General features: G+C 36.3%; 1 protein-coding gene and 1 non-coding gene across 5 annotated transcripts in view; one reads left to right on the top strand and one right to left on the bottom strand.

Moving 5' to 3' along the window:
- The window catches only part of ltbp3 (latent transforming growth factor beta binding protein 3), a 67,914-nt gene that overhangs the window by 6,272 nt on the left and 41,563 nt on the right, over positions 1-20,079 (bottom strand). For 2 of the 4 annotated variants that reach the window (XM_073950656.1, NM_001257141.1), the window contains 21 exon segments: positions 17,844-17,966; positions 17,580-17,732; positions 15,959-16,072; positions 15,862-15,875; positions 15,652-15,721; positions 14,833-14,919; positions 14,598-14,723; positions 13,949-14,077; positions 13,725-13,853; positions 12,963-13,082; positions 11,141-11,263; positions 10,816-10,938; positions 8,998-9,117; positions 8,781-8,909; positions 5,695-5,856; positions 5,523-5,606; positions 5,310-5,438; positions 3,804-3,941; positions 1,773-1,913; positions 1,365-1,523; positions 119-280 (listed from right to left, as the gene is read on the bottom strand). In XM_073950656.1, the coding sequence (XP_073806757.1) occupies positions 119-280; positions 1,365-1,523; positions 1,773-1,913; positions 3,804-3,941; positions 5,310-5,438; positions 5,523-5,606; positions 5,695-5,856; positions 8,781-8,909; positions 8,998-9,117; positions 10,816-10,938; positions 11,141-11,263; positions 12,963-13,082; positions 13,725-13,853; positions 13,949-14,077; positions 14,598-14,723; positions 14,833-14,919; positions 15,652-15,721; positions 15,862-15,875; positions 15,959-16,072; positions 17,580-17,732; positions 17,844-17,966 (2,535 nt within the window). 4 annotated transcript variants of the gene reach the window in all.
- Positions 3,647-3,719, top strand: trnam-cau (transfer RNA methionine (anticodon CAU)). Its single transcript has one exon. It is a non-coding gene; the product is annotated as a tRNA-Met (tRNA).

Raw genomic sequence — 20,079 nt, 5'->3', positions numbered from 1 at the left:
ACAGTGAAATTTTTTTTTTGATCCGCTTCAAATGTTGACTATTGTATATTTACAATATTACGGTTTTACTTCATTTATGACCAAATACATCTATCCTTGATGACGTCCTCTGCATTACCTGTATTTCTCATGGGACAGGTCCTGCACTCTGGGCCCCAGCCTCGACCATAATGACAGCAGCACTCCGAGTATGTCACTGTGAGCTCATTCCGTGGCATCGTGCACATATGATCCTCATCAACCTCCTGGAAACAGATGTCCTTATGTGCGGCAGTGCGGTCTGAAAAAGACAGAGATGAGGGGATGATGGAGGATATACGGCAAACAAAACACACACAAAATACAAAGTGGTTAAAGAGGAAGAAAGCAATGGAAAAGCAGATGGAAATAAAGACAACTACAAGACTAACACTGTTAAACGCTATCTTTAAAGTCGGCATGAAATCATAATTTACTTTTAATATGCATATAGTAGTGCTTTTTATAAATCATAAGTCTTAAACTTGAATCCTGGAGGGCCGTAGCTCAGCACAGTTTTGCTCAAACCCTAATCGTACACAGCTATGCCAACTAATCAAGGTGTTCAAAAGAGTCGCGAACACCATCATTAGTTGGATGAGCTGTGTTTGATTAGGGTTGGAGCAAAATTGTGCTGAGCTGTGGCCTTCCAGGAATTAAGTTTGAGACCTATGTTATAAACGATGTTCGGTGTCCTTTATCATTTTCAAAAAATTAATTTGCCCTCATAATCTTTAATCAAATATCAGAATCTTTCCCACCCCCCATTCGAAATGACTTTCTTTAACTTCTGGTCACATGGAATACCTGGTCACACGGAATATCCCTTAGGAAAGGGCTATCAATGTGTTTCTGGTGTCTGGCCTGCCATCGTGGGAGGTTGTGGTTCAAATCTGATATGTTTCCATGTGTTTAGCTTTGCATTCTCATCATCATCATGTATCTCAAAACATTCTGCACCTAAGGGTACCAACGGTGATTCTGGTCAACCGATTCTGAGAACCGATTCTGGTCAAGTAAAAACTGGCATTCAAATCCTCCTCCATTTTGTAACAATTATCCAATTAGTTTCCAAAAGACAAGTCCTGATTTTTTTCTCACTTCACAAAGTCTTTCAAGTAGATGTATGTCAACATATGGGAAAAAAGCACAATAAAAACTTCCATTTCATGCCAACTTTAATATTCCACTATCTTTACTGGTCCATGCATAGCAGTCATGTAGTGAACCGAGACTCAGAGAGACAGCTTATGTAACTTGTTTGACACACAAACAACAAACATTGCTGAATAATTAAATGTTTCCATCAATCACAAGTCTGCATGCCGGTTACTTGTGATACCCACCATCATAGACGCATTGCTTGAGGGCTGCACTAAAGGTGAGTGGCTGCGTGCAAATGCAGTGGAAGGAGCCGGGAGTGTTGACACATCTCCCGTTCCTACAGTAGGAGGGATCCTCACATTCATTCACATCTGTAAGGTGCACCACAGACACACCCATTACTAAAGAGATATACAGAGAGAAGGAGAGATAGAGAGAACAAAGCAAGAGGGAGGAAGAAAAGAAAAGATACATCAGAAGCACACAGTCTTGGGTGAGAACTTCAATAAATCTTTATTATTCAAAGAAGTACACTCACATTTCTAAAGAAATGAATAGGCCTGCCATTAAAACGATGCACCTTTTTTACATTACAATAAGTCAAGCCATCTGTTACTCTGACAGCAATGATTTCTGAAAGCTCTACTCACCTGCCTGCTCTTCAGGTGTGACACAGCTGTTACGGTCGCTTGCCAGAGTCCAGGGAGGAGAGCACAGGCAATAATAGGAGTCTTGGGTGTTTACACACTGGCCATTTTTGCAATTTGCAGGGTCCTGACATTCATCAATTCCTATTTTTATGCAAACAAAAAGAGCAAACTGTTTAAAACATGATCATTTTGGCCCTAACAGGTGTTTTGTCATTTCTGAAGTCAATGGGTGGGGTATTCATGAAAAATAATAAGTGTCCCGAATTTTGGGCACATCAATAGAATGAGAATACTCATTTCAAGACTTCACACTTAGATATTCTTGATAGTAATAGCAGATTACTTAGAGATGATTGAGCCCAGGGCTCCCGGCTGGTCAATGAGCATGCAATGGGGTACGAGATCAGGTAGTTCTCGAGAGCTCCCCCTGGTAAAGGACAAAAAGGGGGAGATGGGGTGGATGGGGGATGCTTAAAAATTAAGATAAAGGAGTTATGCTAGACAGCCAATTTATAGTGAGTTTGGAAAAATCTGATTGGCTTATCGATGATTACGGATAAGAGACCAGCCGCGATCAATCATATCACATGCTCCTCTCAAAATTAGTTTGTGAAACTTAACTTTGTTGCTTTTGTCATAAGTAGTAGTAGTAGTGGTGGTAGTATTAAAGGTGGCCTAAGCAATATTTGTAAAATAGTTTTGACCATGGTGTCAGACCAAGTTCTTAAACACTAGCAGCCTATCAGCACTAAATTGTGTGTCTAGGTTCTTTCAGATAAGGTGTCCACATTTAATTTAATTTATGGTTTATTTATGTTGGTAATTTGACAGCAATATAGTAACAGTAGTTACTATCTTTCAAATAAAATATTTGTTGCTAGATATAATTATATCAAGCAACAATATCAAGCAATTATATTTATTGATATAATTATATCCAAAATAGATGACAGCAATAGCCATTGCTAAATGCCCCGCAGGTCTATTTGTGAAAACCTTTTATATAAGGTCAATTGAAGGTTTTTATGTGTTCATCATGGTTAAAGTTTATATAACTAATTGAAGGTGAATAATTAGTGAGTAACCTATAAGGGCTTATCTACCCCTTAAACTAATATATATATATATATATATATATATATATATATATATATATATATATATATATATATATATATATATATATATATATACATACATACATAATTAACTATTTAGGGCTTTCAAACTAAATAAAAATAATTGATTAACTAAAACGTATGTTACATTTTAGATGTTGATGTACTATAACTGAAATTTCATGATTCAATGATGTAGGATAAGAATGAAATTTTAAGTTGTTAAAATCAACTGTGAGTGTTTTCCATGATTTGCCCATACTGTTAATAGGTTTCAGCATTTATGTAACTACGATTATTGTTCCTACAATATGTTATATTGTTATAATGTAATGTCATTGTTATTGATAACTAAGCTGAATTAAATGGCATAACGAGTCATTAAATGAAATAAAACACAAAATTAAGTATTGTCAGCTGTGACAAGTCATATTTTATGCCTTTGTTGCACTACGTTGTCTTGACAATTAAATCATTTTTAAATAAAACAGAATTTTGTAAAAATGGAATTGGATTACAATCATAACAGTAAAAAAATTCAAAAAAATATTTTTAATGTTTTTCATAATTGATGCAAGGAAGGGCTAATAATCATAGTACAGATTTCAAAAATGGGTAAGGTGCTGTTGGAAAACGGGTGTGTTTGTGTTGGCCCTTTTAATTATCAACATTGTTTGGCAAAATTAGCTCAGTGCTATCGTTTCTGACAGGATTCCCGTAACTATGTAAACTGTTCTGTGTTCCACTGATGTCACAGCCTCGTTGGCGCAGTAGGCAGCGCGTCAGTCTCATAATCTGAAGGTCGTGAGTTCGAGCCTCACACGGGGCAGAAGTTTTTTTCCTCATGAATGCACATCAACTGGTTTTTAGTTGAGTCTGACACTTGATTACAAACACATACCTATAATCATACCTATAATTGTGGGAAAGACACACTTCTTGTTATAGGCATCAGGCACCCAGGGTGGGTCACAGACGCAGTAGAATGAGCCTCGAGTGTTCACACAGTGACCATTGATGCACAGTGACTCATCATGACATTCATCCACATCTACAGAGGGACAGAGAGAGAGAGAATCTTGTAAATTGACTTTTTATTGTGTTTGAAGTGGACAAATATGAAAGATTTAAGGTTCATTGATGCATTTAAGTGTCAAATACACATGCAGTCGCTGTGACCTTCTACTGCTCCCTAGTGGAAGAAACAAAAAAAAAGAATTCTTTCTGCCACTAGTAGGCAGTACAACAGCAAAGAAAACTTGAATTTCAATACCATGGGTCTCAAACTCAATTTCTGGAGGGCCTTGAGCCAACTTCTGCAGTTTTGTGCCAACCCTAATCAATGTGTTCAAGACTACCATAGACTATTAAGCAGGTGTGAGTTGGAGATGGTTGAAGCTAAACTATGCAGAACTGCAGCCCTCCAGGAATTAAGTTTAAGACTTCCTAACTAATTTATTTCTCTGTGTTTTAGAAAAATCTGTCAAATTGTAAACTATTACAATACAAAACAAACAAAAAAAATGAGCAGACAAAGGATTTACAATAATTATTTAATAATTAACAAATTATCATTGCATTCATTGTAGAAATATTGTGTTTATACACTGCTGTTCATAAGTATAAGGTAAGCAAGTAATCATTTTGGTTTGAAAATGTGTCACAAGCCTTTATAAATATAATTATAATGTCATGTTTTAATTTAATAGCAAATCTCTTTAGTGTTGCCAAGAGATCCTTCAGAAATCATTATTCTATGCGGATTTAGTGCCCAAGAAACATTTCTAATTTTTACCAATGTTGAAAACAGTTCTTCTGCTTAAAAGATTTGCATACACAGGGTTTCAAATATAGGACCACGAAGAATGAAATTGTTAGGAATTTTCAATGGCCCAGCAGAAATTTTTTTTTGCCCCATATTTTAAATAATATGTCAAACAAGCAGACCTTAGTTGTGTACGTACACTTTTGTTCAACATAACTTAAAAAAAAATGTGCACACAGACTACAGATATGTTATTAGTTATGAGTAGTTTTGCTAAAGGTTTTATTGAGATGTGTTGTTTGTGATTGGATGTGTGTTGGATCGATTGGGTAGCTTTACATAAACAAAGGAAAATTAGGAGCCATTTAAAATCATTTAAGACAATATTTCAGTGAGTTTAAGGCATAACATTTTTTTCAAAAAGTTTTTAAACCTTAAGACATTTTAAGACTTTTTGATACCCCGCAGATAATCCTGATACATTTTTCAGGATTCTTTGATGAATAATAAATTCAAAAGGTCAAACATTAATTTGAAATAAAATGTAAAATAATGTCAATTAATGTGGTAAATTATTTGTAAATATTGCTGTCACATGTCTCAAAAAAAGAGTCTATTGTGTGTATTTGTGTGTGTGTGATTTTTTTTTTTTACCGATACATTCCAGTAGATTGCTGTCATAGTAAAATCCCTGTTGGCAGTAGCATTCAAAGCCAGGCTGTGTGTTCATACAGCGTCCCTCCTTACAGATCTCATTTGAAAACAATACACACTCATCGATATCTACAAAGAGATTGAGAAAGAGTGATATATCACATGTATGTATTTGTGCATATTAATACACATACTTTAAGCATGCACCTATACCTCTGTGTGCCACAAATCCATATTCTATCTTTTCCTGGTCATGGTAAAACCCTCTGCCAATCGGACAAAGAGAGTGATACTCCGCTGAAAATAACACATAGCTTACATCAAACTGGTGAACCAATCTACCTTTTGTCATATAATAAATCCAAACATTTGTCAGAAATCGAACCTGAACGGTAGACAGGACAGGGGTAGATTTCACAGTGATCCCCCCATCCCACGCCGATAGAGCAGCAGCACTCCTGCTTGGTGACATTGGTTGCCAGTACGCTATCACAGAACACGGTGTCGTCCAGATTTAAGTAGCACTCCTTCTTATCACTCTCAATCTCTGTTTGGGTAAAACAAACAGACTAGTGTTATTAAACATGTAAGTCAATACTTACACTTTAAAAGTAAAAATACCAGCCTTTTTTCAGCCATTACCTTACCGAATGAAGAGTTCGAATGCTTATGCATATGTAAATGTTTCATTTTATAGTGTTTATTGCAGTGTTCAGAATTGTAGCCAATCAGAGACGTGCTTGGTGAGAGTGTGAATGCAAGGGCCAATCAGAGATGATTAAATTTTGGTCTGAATTGTGCTCTTTAGAATGTTTTTACTTACTTCATGATTTCATCAATTACCTGTATGCAGATGTAAACAGAAGATTTGGACTGCATGGTAATCTACTACTGAATAAGTTGTTATGCATGTTTATAATTTTTAAACCATGGGGTTCTCAAACTTTTCAGCCCGCGACCCCCAAAATAACAATTTCAGTGACTCACGACCCCCATTTTTCTCTTAAGGTGGATATAAATATACAAACGTTGCACACACAACTGTAGACATTTATAAACATGAGCATATTGACAACACAAAACAGCAACAGTTTAATAACCAAATAATTTTAATAGTCATTTATTAATTTGATTTAATATTAACCTCAAATATTTTACTTTTAATGTAATAGAGTGCCATAAAGGTTGTCAGAAAGTTTAACCTCGCTTTATAAATCAATCTGCTGCAGCTGACCCTATTGCTGTGTGCACCCCAGGGGTCACAATCCAATGGAAAAAAATTGAAGGGCTGATTAATTTTTATTTGTATGTGGTTTTTGTTGTTTCTTTAACGTAACTATTAACTATCTTCTGTGGGTTATGAATAAAATAGAAGAATTTTAATAGTTTAATCAAATTTATTTAGGTCTCACTTTATATTAAGTGTCCCAAACTTCTATGTACTTACATCAAAAAATAAATACAATGTACTTACTGTGTTTATAATGTATTTGAGAACACTTGTGGTGCTTTTGAGTTGGAATAGAGGTTGGGTTATGGACAGGTTTGGTGGCATGGGTAGGTTTAAGGGTGGGTTAATGTGTAAGGGATGGTCAACAGTGTATTTACAAATGTAATTACAAAAGTTAATAACAGATGTATTTACATACATGTATTTAATCAAGCGTAAGTACACAGTAAATACATGTATTTACACAATAAGTACATTGCAACAAACTATTAGTTCCTATGTAAGTACATATTAGTTAAGGCTACTTAATATAAAGTGGGACTTTTATTTGAGTTTTGGAAATCACCAATTCACCTCGTCATTGTCCTGCAACCCCTACTTTGGCAACCACTGTTCTAAACAATGGAAAACGGTGTGTAGGCTGCCAAACAACTGCAACATTTTACAAACTGACTTCAATAGGTTCCCCTCTGCTTGATTTGTAACATTTTTGCTATCTTTTAGAACTTTTAGAACTGATTAGTAAGGGCCAAAAACATGATAATAATTGAACATTTTTAGCAGCAGTAATCAGCTATTATAAATTTTGCATTCTTGTCATGGATGTACAGAATTATGTATTATAACACTGTTATGTCAAGTTATATTCACCAGAGCCCTTATTTAGCTAAGTTTAAAGAGGTCTTATTATGCTTTTTCACATTTTGAAAGTTAGTCAGTGTGTAGTCTGTGTGTTTGTGCATAGAATATCTAAAACCTAACAAACTTAAAGTCTTGAACAAACTTGAACGGGAATATTCTATTCAAAATTTTATAATGTTTCTACAATGAACAGCTCATTTGGACTAAAAGCTTAGCCTAAATCCCACCTATGGAAATTTGAATGGTTAAGGCAGGGGAGGGGCAAAATAACAACTTTGCTACTTTGATATGTCTTGCTAAAACTTATATGCAAAATTCTGCGTGATCCTCTCGACTAATATACTCAGCTCAAATATTTGATATTCCAATTTTCAAATATGTGTAAGAACACAAATTTTGTTGTTTAAACATCTGAAAAATGATCATATTAGTTGATCCAAGACTTATTTGGAACTGCCATGTTAGTCTGCACTGTAGTGGAGAGATTATACCTGCTGGATCTACAACAAACACGTCAATTCATCAACTTCTCACTCAATACAAAACACTAAGTGGCTGTTTTACTGGGAGAAGAATAAAGTAACAATTCTAGCTGCCCAAACATAGTGTATCTGTTGTGAATATTACACATTACAAATTATGTGTAAAATGAATTATCATTGATTAGGTGTTACATTTTACAAGCCATAAATGGTTTGTTTTGCTAGCAAACAAATATATTCAAATGCCTGCAACCCAAAACAAGCATTATATAATTAGAAACACTGATAAGTTTTTCAATGTGCTTGTCTCTTTCTTGTTTAGCGCCAGCCTCCCCAGAACAGATGTAACTTGTTGCTTTAGCAACTGAAACTGAAAGCACTGAAACACTGTTTAAGCTGTTCGCCAATCACAACGACATGGGAGAACTAAACAAGCCCAGAACTATTCCAGCCATTTGTGCCAGACCAGGGAGAAAGATATTGTAATAATGTAAATTATGTGAAAAATCATATGTTTTCCAAAGCATGTTCTAATACACCCCTCAGACAGAATGAAGACTTTGTATAAGAGCATAATAGGGCTCCTTTAACACCCCTATATATATAAAGGATAATTTGAGCAAATCAGTTGCATTCTATAGATCACAGTTTGTTCTGTGTGAGCTCTACATGCTTAAAATTGACATCTTTATAAACATGATGTAAATCTGTCAGTCCAGGAGCTTGTAAATTTATTTGAGTGATATTAGCTTGATTGATTGTATTGCCTTTTATTTTCCATACTCCAACTGCAAAGCTTCAGGAGGAAATTGTACTTGCATTTATGCAGACTACTGATATGCAGGCGCTGTGCTAACACACTCTCAAAAAACATAAATGAACGAAGCCAGCTCTTACTCTCACAGCTGTGTTTGTCTTCAGACAGTCTGAAACCATCGTTGCACACGCACACGTATCCACCTTGTCGGTTTTCACATACGCCGTGCGGCTGACAGAGACTCCTCTCCCCATCACACTCATTTATGTCTGAGAAGGGAACAGTGAACAAGGGTGAATAAGAAGGCCAAGACTGAGAGGAGGAATTGGCTGATGTAAAAAGTGTGAAATCCCAAACCCTTGCAGTGGCGCCCATTCTCGAGCGTGTATCCTTTCTGGCACTCGCAGCGGTATGAGCCCATCGTGTTGATACAGCGCCCTCGCTGACAATTGGCAGCTCGTTTACACTCGTTTATGTCTATATAAAAAAATAAAAAAAACAACAACATGCTTATTCTGACCTACATGTTTTTTTAAATGGCACCTATGATGAAAATCCTCTTTTGCAAGCTGTTGGACAGAACTGTCTGTATGTATTTTAATTTCCTGACGTTAAAATAGGACTCAAATCCCAGTGATTTTGAGGCCCACCACAACATGGCGTAGGAGTGCGATTTCCCCGCCCACCAAATTGATTGACAGGAGCCCTGTTTTTATAATAACATGCACACACATGAAAATAGTTTCTAGTTTTGTGTGTGTACTGCAAACGGCATTTGTGTGTGACTCATCATTTCAGAAAGACTTGACTAAACTCCAACACAAATACATCAAATAAACTTACTTTGTATTTTTGACTAGTGAGTTGTATTTCAGCTTCATCTGAGTCCGTCTCTATCACTGACTGCTGTTTATCTGATGTAATGCAGGAGAAGTTGACATGCACATGGGAACAGTGAGCGGGAAAAAGCAGCTCATTTGCATTTAAAGCCACAGGCTACAAAAACAGCTATACTCTACTCAGACAGCAAAACTGGCAGATTCTGGAGGCTATAATAAATTATCTGATAGGTGTTTTGAGCTTAAACTTTACAGACACATTCTGGAGACACCAAAATCTTATCTTACATCTTGTAAATGGGGTCAAATATGTGCTGTTTAAGTATCTAAACTAATATTTTTATATATTTTAAACAGTTAATGACCAATGTGTAAAACTGAGGAGCATGATATAATATATATATCCTCCAAATCCTCGATTCGATTACATTTTCGATTCTAAAGTCACGATTCGATTCGATTCGATTTCGATTCCTCCGGGTGCTTCGGTTTCCCCCACAGTCCAAAAACATGCAGTAAAGGTGAATTGGGTAGACTAAATTGTTCGTAGTGTGTGTGTGTGTGTGTGTTTGTGTGGATGTTTCCCAGGGAGTTGTGGGGTTGTGGCTGGAAGGGCATCCGCTGCGTAAAAACTTGTTGGATAAGTTGGCGGTTCATTCCACTGTGGCGACCCCATATTAATAAAGGGACTAAGCCGACAAGAAAATTAATGAATACTGCTCAATAATTTCATTATCAAAATACTCATCAGCAGAATTGCATATTTTCTTTGAATAATAAATAAATAAAGTATAATCACAATAATTTGGAGCCACACTGTGATATTACAATAAGTTTACAATTTAAGATTAATATTTAAGTCTTAAGATTTGGTACAAAAAAGTAACACTGCACAAAATTGTACCTGTGTCTTCTGTAAATGATGGTAAAATGTATGATACTTGTTATTCTTAGTCCAGATAAACAAATTCACATTGTAATATAAAAACAAAATATTTATATATTTCAACCTATAACACTTCTACTGTTTTTGTGGTTAAACTTTAGGACCCCACAGGTCCTTCATTATTGTAAATCTGTGTTATAAATATACCTAGTTTTGGTTCTGAATGAGGTCATATTGGAATCTGTGCTGATCCACAACGTAACTGTCTTTGACATCTGTCAACTCTGTCAACCCAAAATCTACATACAAGCAGTGCAAACTGTAAAAAGAAAATCATGTATTTTATCTTGATATAGCTTGTGTTTTTTCTTTTAAGGTATATGGACATTGCAGTATCATGCGCAGTAGTAAGTTCATGCATGTTGCAGTGTTATAAGATCTATTCCTGACCTTCACAATGGCTTCCTTCTTGCGTAGGCTGATAACCAGCATAACACTGGCAGCGAAATGACCCGTCAGTGTTGATGCAGTGACCATTAGCACACAACCGGTTATCCTGACACTCATTGATGTCTGTGGGGAGACAAACAGACACATATTCTCAACATAACATGCAATCTCAAATCTCTGTTTGTGCAATGGTTGGAAGCTTCCTTTATATTTATTCTCTTTAGAATGAACTTGTGCAGGAAGTAATGAAATCTAATTTAGACTGATTCAGAACAATAAGATGAAGTTTCCTTGTGTTTAGTTGTGTTGGCGCTGTGCCACTGACCTCTGCAGCCTTTCCTGTTAGCCTCGGGCAGAAAGCCCTCATTACACAGACATCGATAAGATCCTGCCAAGTTCTCGCAACGGCCGTTTAGACACACACCGTGCTTCTTGCACTCATCGATATCTGAGAGAGAGAGAGGCAGTAAGATTACACCATCGATTTACACATCTCTCCCAGTTCATTATTGGATTTGGCCAAAAACTTCTCCTTAAAGAAGGAGCAGTTCCAGTGGTGAAAGAAGAAGCTGTAGATTGTGAACCATAACCTGTGAATGTTTGTATTTGTTAAAATTAATATTGTACATGCATACACTGTAAAAACAATCCATTATTTTACTTTTTTCCAGCAGCTGGGGTGTTAAATAACATGGCCGTTAAATTACAGACATTTATCGTAAAATAACAAATGTTAAATTACAGACATTTCCTTAAATTTCCAGTAAATTTCTGTAATTTACTGCTTGTTATTTTTACGGTAAATGTCTGTAATTTACCGGCCATGTAATTTAACACCCCAGCAGCTGGAAAGAACAAGAATAAAAAAATAACAGATTTTTTACAGCGTAGTTTCTAGCATTATGTGTATTATGGCTGCACAATATATCATTTCAGCATGGATATTGCAATCCGTATCTGCAATAGTCACATTGTAAGATATGCAATGTTGTTTCTGAATCATAGTAGACCAGGAGTTACAGAATTGTACTTAATTATTTTATTTACATGGAATACAAAAAAAAAATCTAAATAAATTCTTACTTAGGATTTTTGCATAGTTTCTATTCCAAATATCTACATTTCAAAGCGAAATTAAGGTTATTTAATTTACCACACTGGCAGATAATTTTGATTGTTTTACGAAAAAAATAACTCTTACATAACAAAACATTTGAGAATTTTTAGATTTTTGGACTAGAAGTAAGAAAAGCATTTTTTGCAGTGTGGTTATTCAATTCCTGTACCTGAACACTGTTAGACTCCTCAGGAAACTGTCTAATACTGCTATTCAACTATCTTGTGACACTATTCATAATCACAATATTTAAAGCAGAATAATAAAATAACATTAATGGGGTTTTTTTCAACAAGGATGAAAACAAGTGAAAAGTCTTTGACAATTCAGCTACAAACAAATTCATATTTATCCAGCAACTCCCTCTAACCCACAATCTTCACCAACGCGTGCAATGTCTTTCTATTCGGCCATCTTTCGTCCTTTCACAAAAGAGATTTGAAGATTGAATTGAATATTATGTATTACTTACAGAACACGTTTAACCCATATATAGGGGAATTAAACTTGTCAAATCTTATTTTAGAGACCTGACATGACCAAACTGTTTACATTAGATGCTGATTTGCTAGTAAGAGGCATTACGTTTCCTGGTAATGTAGAGCCGATCTGCGAATCACAACACATTAGGTTAACTGACCAATGGGAGCAGAGTGCAATAGTCGTTTTTCTGTTAGCTGAGTAGCAGTATCAAATTAAGGTAAGACATGGGAAAAAATAAGGTGAATTTTTACAAATGAAGCATGAGCACACACTGTTTTGCACCCCAAAAACACAATCAAGCCTTTAAAAAATCCTTTAAAACAATTTTCTACTTAAATTATTTTAGTTTCTTTGTTAAATAGAAAGTTCAAGAGAAGACACTTCAAATAGAACTCATTTGTAAGACTATAAATGACCTTACTGTCACTTTTGATCAGTTTAAAAAGGCCTGTGTTTAGTGCTCTTCAGAAAATGAGGCTTCTATGTATACACTGTATTTATGTATATGGCCTCAGCCATATCTTTACGTGCGTGTATGTATTCATACCATGACACACTCCTCGCTCTGCCCGGTATCCGGGTTGGCAGGGTAAACACTCATAGGACCCAAGGGTATTTTCACACTGTTCATTAGGACAGATATCCGGTTCCAAACATTCATTGATGTCTGTGTTAGAGAGACAGCAGCATTAAAGGCAATGAGTTACTAACATACATTTAAGACACACACTGCTAATAAAACTAAGATAAACTGTAATGTCACCAAATACATTATGGGTCTTTTTTAAACACATGGTCTAAACTGCATGGTGCAGGTGCACTTAGGATGTGTCTGATTCCACTTATGCTACTTTAATGATGGGAAAAATGGTCAGTGCATGCCCAGAGCATGGTCTAAAAGGGTGGTTCCAATTCTCTTAAAAAGTATTAGCTGTGAATTGGGCAGACTGTTCAATAAATTATTTAGAGTCTCAAGTCATGGCGAAATTTGCAAGAGCAAAGACAGAATGTTTCTCCAGAGGGGAAATGGAAAAGCTTGTGCTGCTGTAAATCCTTTTGTGTGTCGTGGATAAGCCCATAGGCACATATTAATCATATTAATACCCTTAAAATAAGTGTAAAAAATAAAGCACGATATAGCAACATAATAGATATAAAAATTGCAACAAATGAACAATGGACTCATTTTCAGACCAGCTGGTGCTGAACGGGAAAATGTTAACTGAAACAAAAAGCTTTCATCGCACAGAGTATATGATAGAGTCCTGTGTGTTTTGTGTCTATGCACAATATTGATGTGTGTCCTCACCTTCACAATGTGGTGGTTTCTGGATTTTTTTTCGGAAGCCTGGGAGACATTCACACTTATAGGAACCTTGCTGATTAATGCACTGCCCTCCTACTCCACAGATTTCTGTGTTTAAGCACTCATTTATATCTGAAAACATGCACAAAAAAAAGTGTTGGTCATTTATATTGCCATATATTTAGTAGATGTCCACTGCCTTTGAACAGATAATGTTGGTTACTCACCAGAACAACTGCGCTTTCCTGAAGAAATCTCGCTCAGTCTGTAGCCATGATGACAGTTGCATTTATAGGAACCCAAAACGTTTAAGCAAACACCTCTACCACATGGCTGTGCATCACATTCATTCTCATCTACAGAAAGAAGAAGAGCAATGTATATATCCATCGATCAATCAATAAATCTATCTATCTATCTATCTATCTATCTATCTATCTATCTATCTATCTATCTATCTATCTATCTGTCTGTCTGTCTGTCTGTCTGTCTGTCTGTCTGTCTGTCTGTCTGTCTGTCTGTCTGTCTGTCTGTCTGTCTGTCTGTCTGTCAATCTATCTATCTATCTATTCTTTTTCAAATTGTTTTAATCCATCCACCCATCCACCCATCCATCCATCCATCCATCCATCCATCCATCCATCCATCCATCCATCCATCCATCCATCCATCCATCCATCCATCCATCCATCCATCCATCCATCCATCCATCCATCCATCTATCTATCTATCTATCTATCTATCTATCTATCTATCTATCTATCTATCTATCTATCTATCTATCTATCTATCTATCTATCTCTTACAGTGCATTTGTCTGTGATTTTGTGGGTTGTACAGTATGTGTTTGTATTTGAATTTGATGTATGCACTCACCCTCACAACGTTTTGTCAGCGCATGTGATCTATACCCAGGATAGCAGTGGCACATAAAACCATTCTGTGTGTTCGCACACACTCCATGACCACATATGTTACTGTTCAGCTTGCATTCATCCATTGCTGTAAGACCCAGATCCAAAACACACAGCCATAAAACACTTTTTTTTTTCATTTAAGTATCAAAAGGAGCTTTGTTAACTAGTAACTGATGCGTTTTGATGGAACTCACGCGAGACTTGCGTCTGGGACACTTCATGTGAATCTGCCTCTGGGGGAACCAGGACTATGGGAGGAGTCGTTGGCTTTGCCACAATGACTGATGAGTTGGAAGGAGAAATAATAGAAAGAAATAATAAGAGCACATTTAAATAATTAAAAAGTGTTACCAAATGAAAAAATGCATTAAAAACTGAAATCTGTGTTTCCTTATATGCATTTCACATTTTTAACTTCCTTTATTCTGTCACTGTTTGACCATGAAAAAGATCTGTAGCAGTTTCTGAACTCTCTCCAAGGCCTTGCTATATGTAACTAGTGTACTGTGCATAGGGAAAGGATCGATTCTGCTGATACACATCTGATTTCTTTCCCAGCTTTTTAAATTCACAGACATAACCAACATTCTCAATGTGTGTGTTTTAACATAAGCTTGTGTATTTTTCACATGAACGAGAACTTCTTGCAATATTCAGTTGCCATCTGACAACCAGTATTCTGTGTGCCTAGAAAAGTCTATTTCAGGAGTTTAAACTGACAAAGCTTTAACAGGCTCCTATTTGACCCCTTTTACAAGATGTAAGATAAGTCTTTTATGTATGAAGAATATGTCTGTAAAGTTTCAGCTCAATATACCCATCAGATCATTCACAAAACCATGCTCAAAATATCAATTTTGGAGCGAAAGGAATATGTTGCTTTTTTTGTGGATTGTAGATTGTTTTATACTTGTAAAACTCATTCTTGAAGTGCAGCTGATTATGCAAAGTTAGAACCAATCTTTTAACCCTGTTTTGCATCAATACTAATACATGGTACTTTGTAAGTATACCTGGGCGGCGAGGGCCATGTGTGCTGATTGGTGAGAGATGCATTGGCGTGGTCGTCTGAATGGGGACTTCCTGTTGACATGACGGCAAATTCCATTAAATGACCGACCTAAACTATACGTATTAAAACTATGACTTATATCTATCTTTTTATTTTTGCTCTTTCCAGTGATTTGTAGTTTAGAAGTTTAGATGGAAAACCAGGATCTTACCGGAGGCTTGACTTCTGGAACACAAACAGGAAGATGCAATGAATAAACAATTAATAAACAACCTAGCAGTCAAGCTTGCAGATTTAAATGTCTGTACCAGTGTCAGGATTAATGTGTTCAATGCTGGTCAGGAAGGGCTGAAAGGTCAGAGTACCGTGATAGGTCTGTAAAGACATTCCCTTTCCTGCTGGACATATCTTATTAAAGGAAGCTAAAGAGACAAAGCAAATTGAAGGGAAACATTAGAGAAGAGATATTCATTATTCAAAGACCTATTTATAGATATAGGAGCACATTCAAATTGGGCAAAAGTCAGAATGAAAGAATTTTCTCCATTTCAGTGTATGAGAGTTTTGCCATATGGCAAGCCTGCCTTTAAACAAACAGGGGAAACAGACAATTCATGATGATGCTCAGTACTGATAATGTAAATATCACTGATAGCGCAGATATACCTTTCATTCTCTGGTATTTTTAAACTTTGCAAAAAAAACTGTGAGGAACAATGTTTATTTTGCCCTTTTGGTTACATTCAAAATATTGGTACAACTTTTATAGACCATTTTAATGTGGTCATGTGATTGACCCATGAACATTTCCTGCTTATCATCAAACTATTCATAACTGTAACAAGAGGCAATTCAATTATAACTTAATGTTAACATGACATGATGACAATAGGAAATACGTTAGGACAATTGTTTTTGTTTACATTCTTAAAAATGGTCTATAATGTGGATCAAATAAATCCCCAAAAAAATCACATTAGCTATGTTTCCATCCAAAGATGCAAATTAAATGTATGCGCAAAACTGGAATATCGCATAAAAGACGTGCGCTTAAAGCAGGGTTTTCCTCCTGTCAAAAAGAACAAAATTGTCACTTTTTGATTAACTGGCGCCAAATATCAAAAGTTAAAATGGAATTTGCTGCAGTAGGAGAGGCTGCGTGAATCTTTTCATCATTTAATAAATGACTCCGAAGGCAATGCCGATACACAATAAATGTGTGGTAGCGTTTGAAGGCGTGAGAAGCAGAGCACAGACGCTCTTGATATTTCTGGAGGTAATTAATAATATAATGACACTAATACTAAAATGGTTAAGAATGACCATTTTTATGTGCATATCCAACATGAGCAGAAAAATAGGTGGATGGAAACATAGCTTTAGTGAAGACCACACAAAAATGACACAAAATCAGAAAAGTTAACATTTAACATTAGCCCCCACACCTTTTCAAGGGTTAAAAAAAACATTATCTTACAAATATCAAATAATAATAAGAATAAAAATAAAAAAACTCAAAAATATTACAAAGTGGGACCTTGGACCACTGAACAACTGGCCAAAATGTAGCATTTCAATAATCTGTTAAACAGATGAGCTTGGCATTGTTGATGCCATGCTCTAATATTTGAGCTACAGAAATTTAATTGAGGGTCGACACCGTGGCTCAGTAGTTGGCACTGCTAGGTGCTCCGATTTCTCTCACAGTCCAAAGACATGCGCTACAGGTGAACTGAATAAAGTAAACTAGTCGTATTATATGTGTGTGAACGTAATAGAGTATGGGTGTTTCCCAGTACTGGGTTACAGCTGGGAGGGCATCCGCTGTGTAAAACATACGCTGGATAAGTTGGTAGTTCATTTACTAAGCCGATTGAAAATTAAATGAAAGTAAATTTAACTAAATTATTCACTCACTCACTCACTCACCTGTGCCATCCTGTGGGCACCTCTCACAGTTGCTTCCCCATGCTTTACCCACAGTGCAGCAGCACATCTCCTGGGAAAGGCGTGTTGAAAGAGCGTGCTCACATTTCCCTGTTTCCGTAACCATGCGAAAACAGTACCCCAGCTCAACTGTTGCTATCAAGGAGAGGAGAATAAAAAGATCTTGATGCTGGTTTGTTAGCCATTTAGTACTTGCTGGCATTACTGTATATTTGAGCTGAGTTTAAAAAAGTAGTTATAGGTTACCAGCGACGCAGCGTGTCCTTTCTTTCAGTACATAACCAGGTTTACAGGTACAGCGGAAACTTCCCCGCGTGTTTAAACATTCTCCATTCCAGCATACGCCTGACATCATACATTCGTTTATGTCTATGACAGGGAAATGAAGAGAACCACAAACAAAGCATCAGCATGAGTAATAAGATCATAAAAATGTAACTGAGGTAAAAAACATGAGCAAAATGTGCTTAAGTTAGGGTTATGCTGATTACTGACAATGGTCAAATCTCAAATTCAATTCAGTTAAAAAGCAAATGAAACATTTAATGTAAGAGAGAGGTCTCAGGTTTCTTCTTCTGATCCAAGATACAATTTTGTAACAGATTTACCAGCTGTAATTGTTAGGGCTGTTAAATAACTCTATAGCACTTGGCGATGCAACTGATGAGTTTTCCATGATCTTGGTTTTTCTGAAACTGAATCTGTAACAATGAAAGTGGTGATACCAGAAACAAAGTTCCTTTTCAATTCCTGTAACTCCATCCACTTGTGAAGTGGCAGTTAGGAGAATTTATATTATTATACATGGCTTTAAGCAGTTTGTATAGCTCTGACTCTTGTATGAATGCATAAAAACATAAAGGCATGTTTCTAAATTACAGATGAATCGGGCTCATGGTCAACATTTTATTTTATTTAAATGTCATGGAAGGCCAGTTACAATGTTCTCTGAATTCTATGGAAAAGGATGATGGCTTTCATTATGTAGTATTAGCTGAAGTAAACACAACACAAGCCTTTTCTTTCAGTGTTGATTTGTTTGTCTACAACATCTGCCATGGTTTATGTTTACAATGACATCAAAGGCCTGCCAAATCCATCTTTTCTCATGCATTCTGTATGATAACCAAAGAACTAGCTTAGGACTTGTTGGACTTGTATGGAAACAGGCTCAATCTGAAAATGTACCTCTATATACATTTCTGAAGAATGCCAAATATGTTCCAGGAGCTTGTTTTTTTTTGCAGTTTTTGTTTTAGCGAATCAACCATAGGCCGCTGTTTACACATTTAGATGTCAGATTTCTCTTGCAAGTGCCATTCGCGCCTGCTGTTCTCGTGTAAATCCACCAGAGGCCACTCTTGACTGACTGATTGAATGACTGGCTGATTGACCAATCAACTAACCCATTCTCTTCCTTCCATAAACCTAACCAATAGTGTTTTCAAAAGCACCAATTGACCCGCTAACTCACTACCCTAAACCCAACTGACACTTTTAAAAAGCAATTCAGAAAAAGAAGTCCTCATCTGATTTTATCATGTTTTCAGAATTTACCACATTCTCACCCTGTTATTTACTCGTTTAATCTATTTTTTTGGCTTTTGTTTTTGTCTTACCCACTTTCTGGAACTATTCTTTGCCAGACTCGAACCCTTTCATCATGGTCAACTCCTCTCTGTGTCCGTCGACGTACATGGCAAGCTAACTGTACAAACTGGTAACAGCGGGACAGCCTTCCATACAGAGATAATCGGTCAGCTTGTAAACGTGAAAAGGAACGACATCATACCGCCCGGTAGCATTCATTTTAAAGACGAAATGCAACCATACGTACTTCTGGCTTAATTCGCGATCTCCATAAATGTATAAAGGGCTACATTTTCAGAATAAGCCTGTGTTGCAACAAAAGGTTGCAGGTTCAAGTCCCGGCACCAGCAGTGATTGGAGGTGGTGGGAGTGTAAAACCAGCATTCTTACCACCCTCAATACCATGGCTGAGGTGAGTTCCTTGAATAAATATCAACAGTGAATATCAAGTTCCACATAAAATCTTCATGTGTGCAATAATGTGCAAAAAAGCAAACACACATCAGGAGGACATTTTAATAGATTAGATTGCATGTATATAAATGGAAACAACAAGATGTTATTGAATAATTGGACCAATCTTGATGCAAAACCCTCCCAAATCTTGTTAATTATTCTGAAGTGCCTAAGCCCAAACCAGCCCTCCCAGAACTGTATTCAGATGCAAGATAATATGACAGCCTTTTCAATTGTCTTTGTTGTCTGCTTCTCTGAAGCATTTCTTATGTAGGAAAAAGAACTACAGTGGTTTCCACAAACAGACATCCAACCCAGGTTCATTCTGACTAAGTACCCCTATATACATTTCTGGAAAGAGCAAAATAAATCCCAGGAGCTACATTTTTTTTTCTTCAGTTTTTGTTTTCGCGAATCCGCCAGAGACCGGTTTATA

Source organism: Danio rerio, chromosome 5 (assembly GCF_049306965.1).
Source record: "Danio rerio strain Tuebingen ecotype United States chromosome 5, GRCz12tu, whole genome shotgun sequence".
Taxonomy (NCBI): domain Eukaryota; kingdom Metazoa; phylum Chordata; class Actinopteri; order Cypriniformes; family Danionidae; genus Danio; species Danio rerio.
Note: the sequence above shows the minus strand (reverse complement) of the source record. Positions and strands in the feature narration are given on the sequence as shown.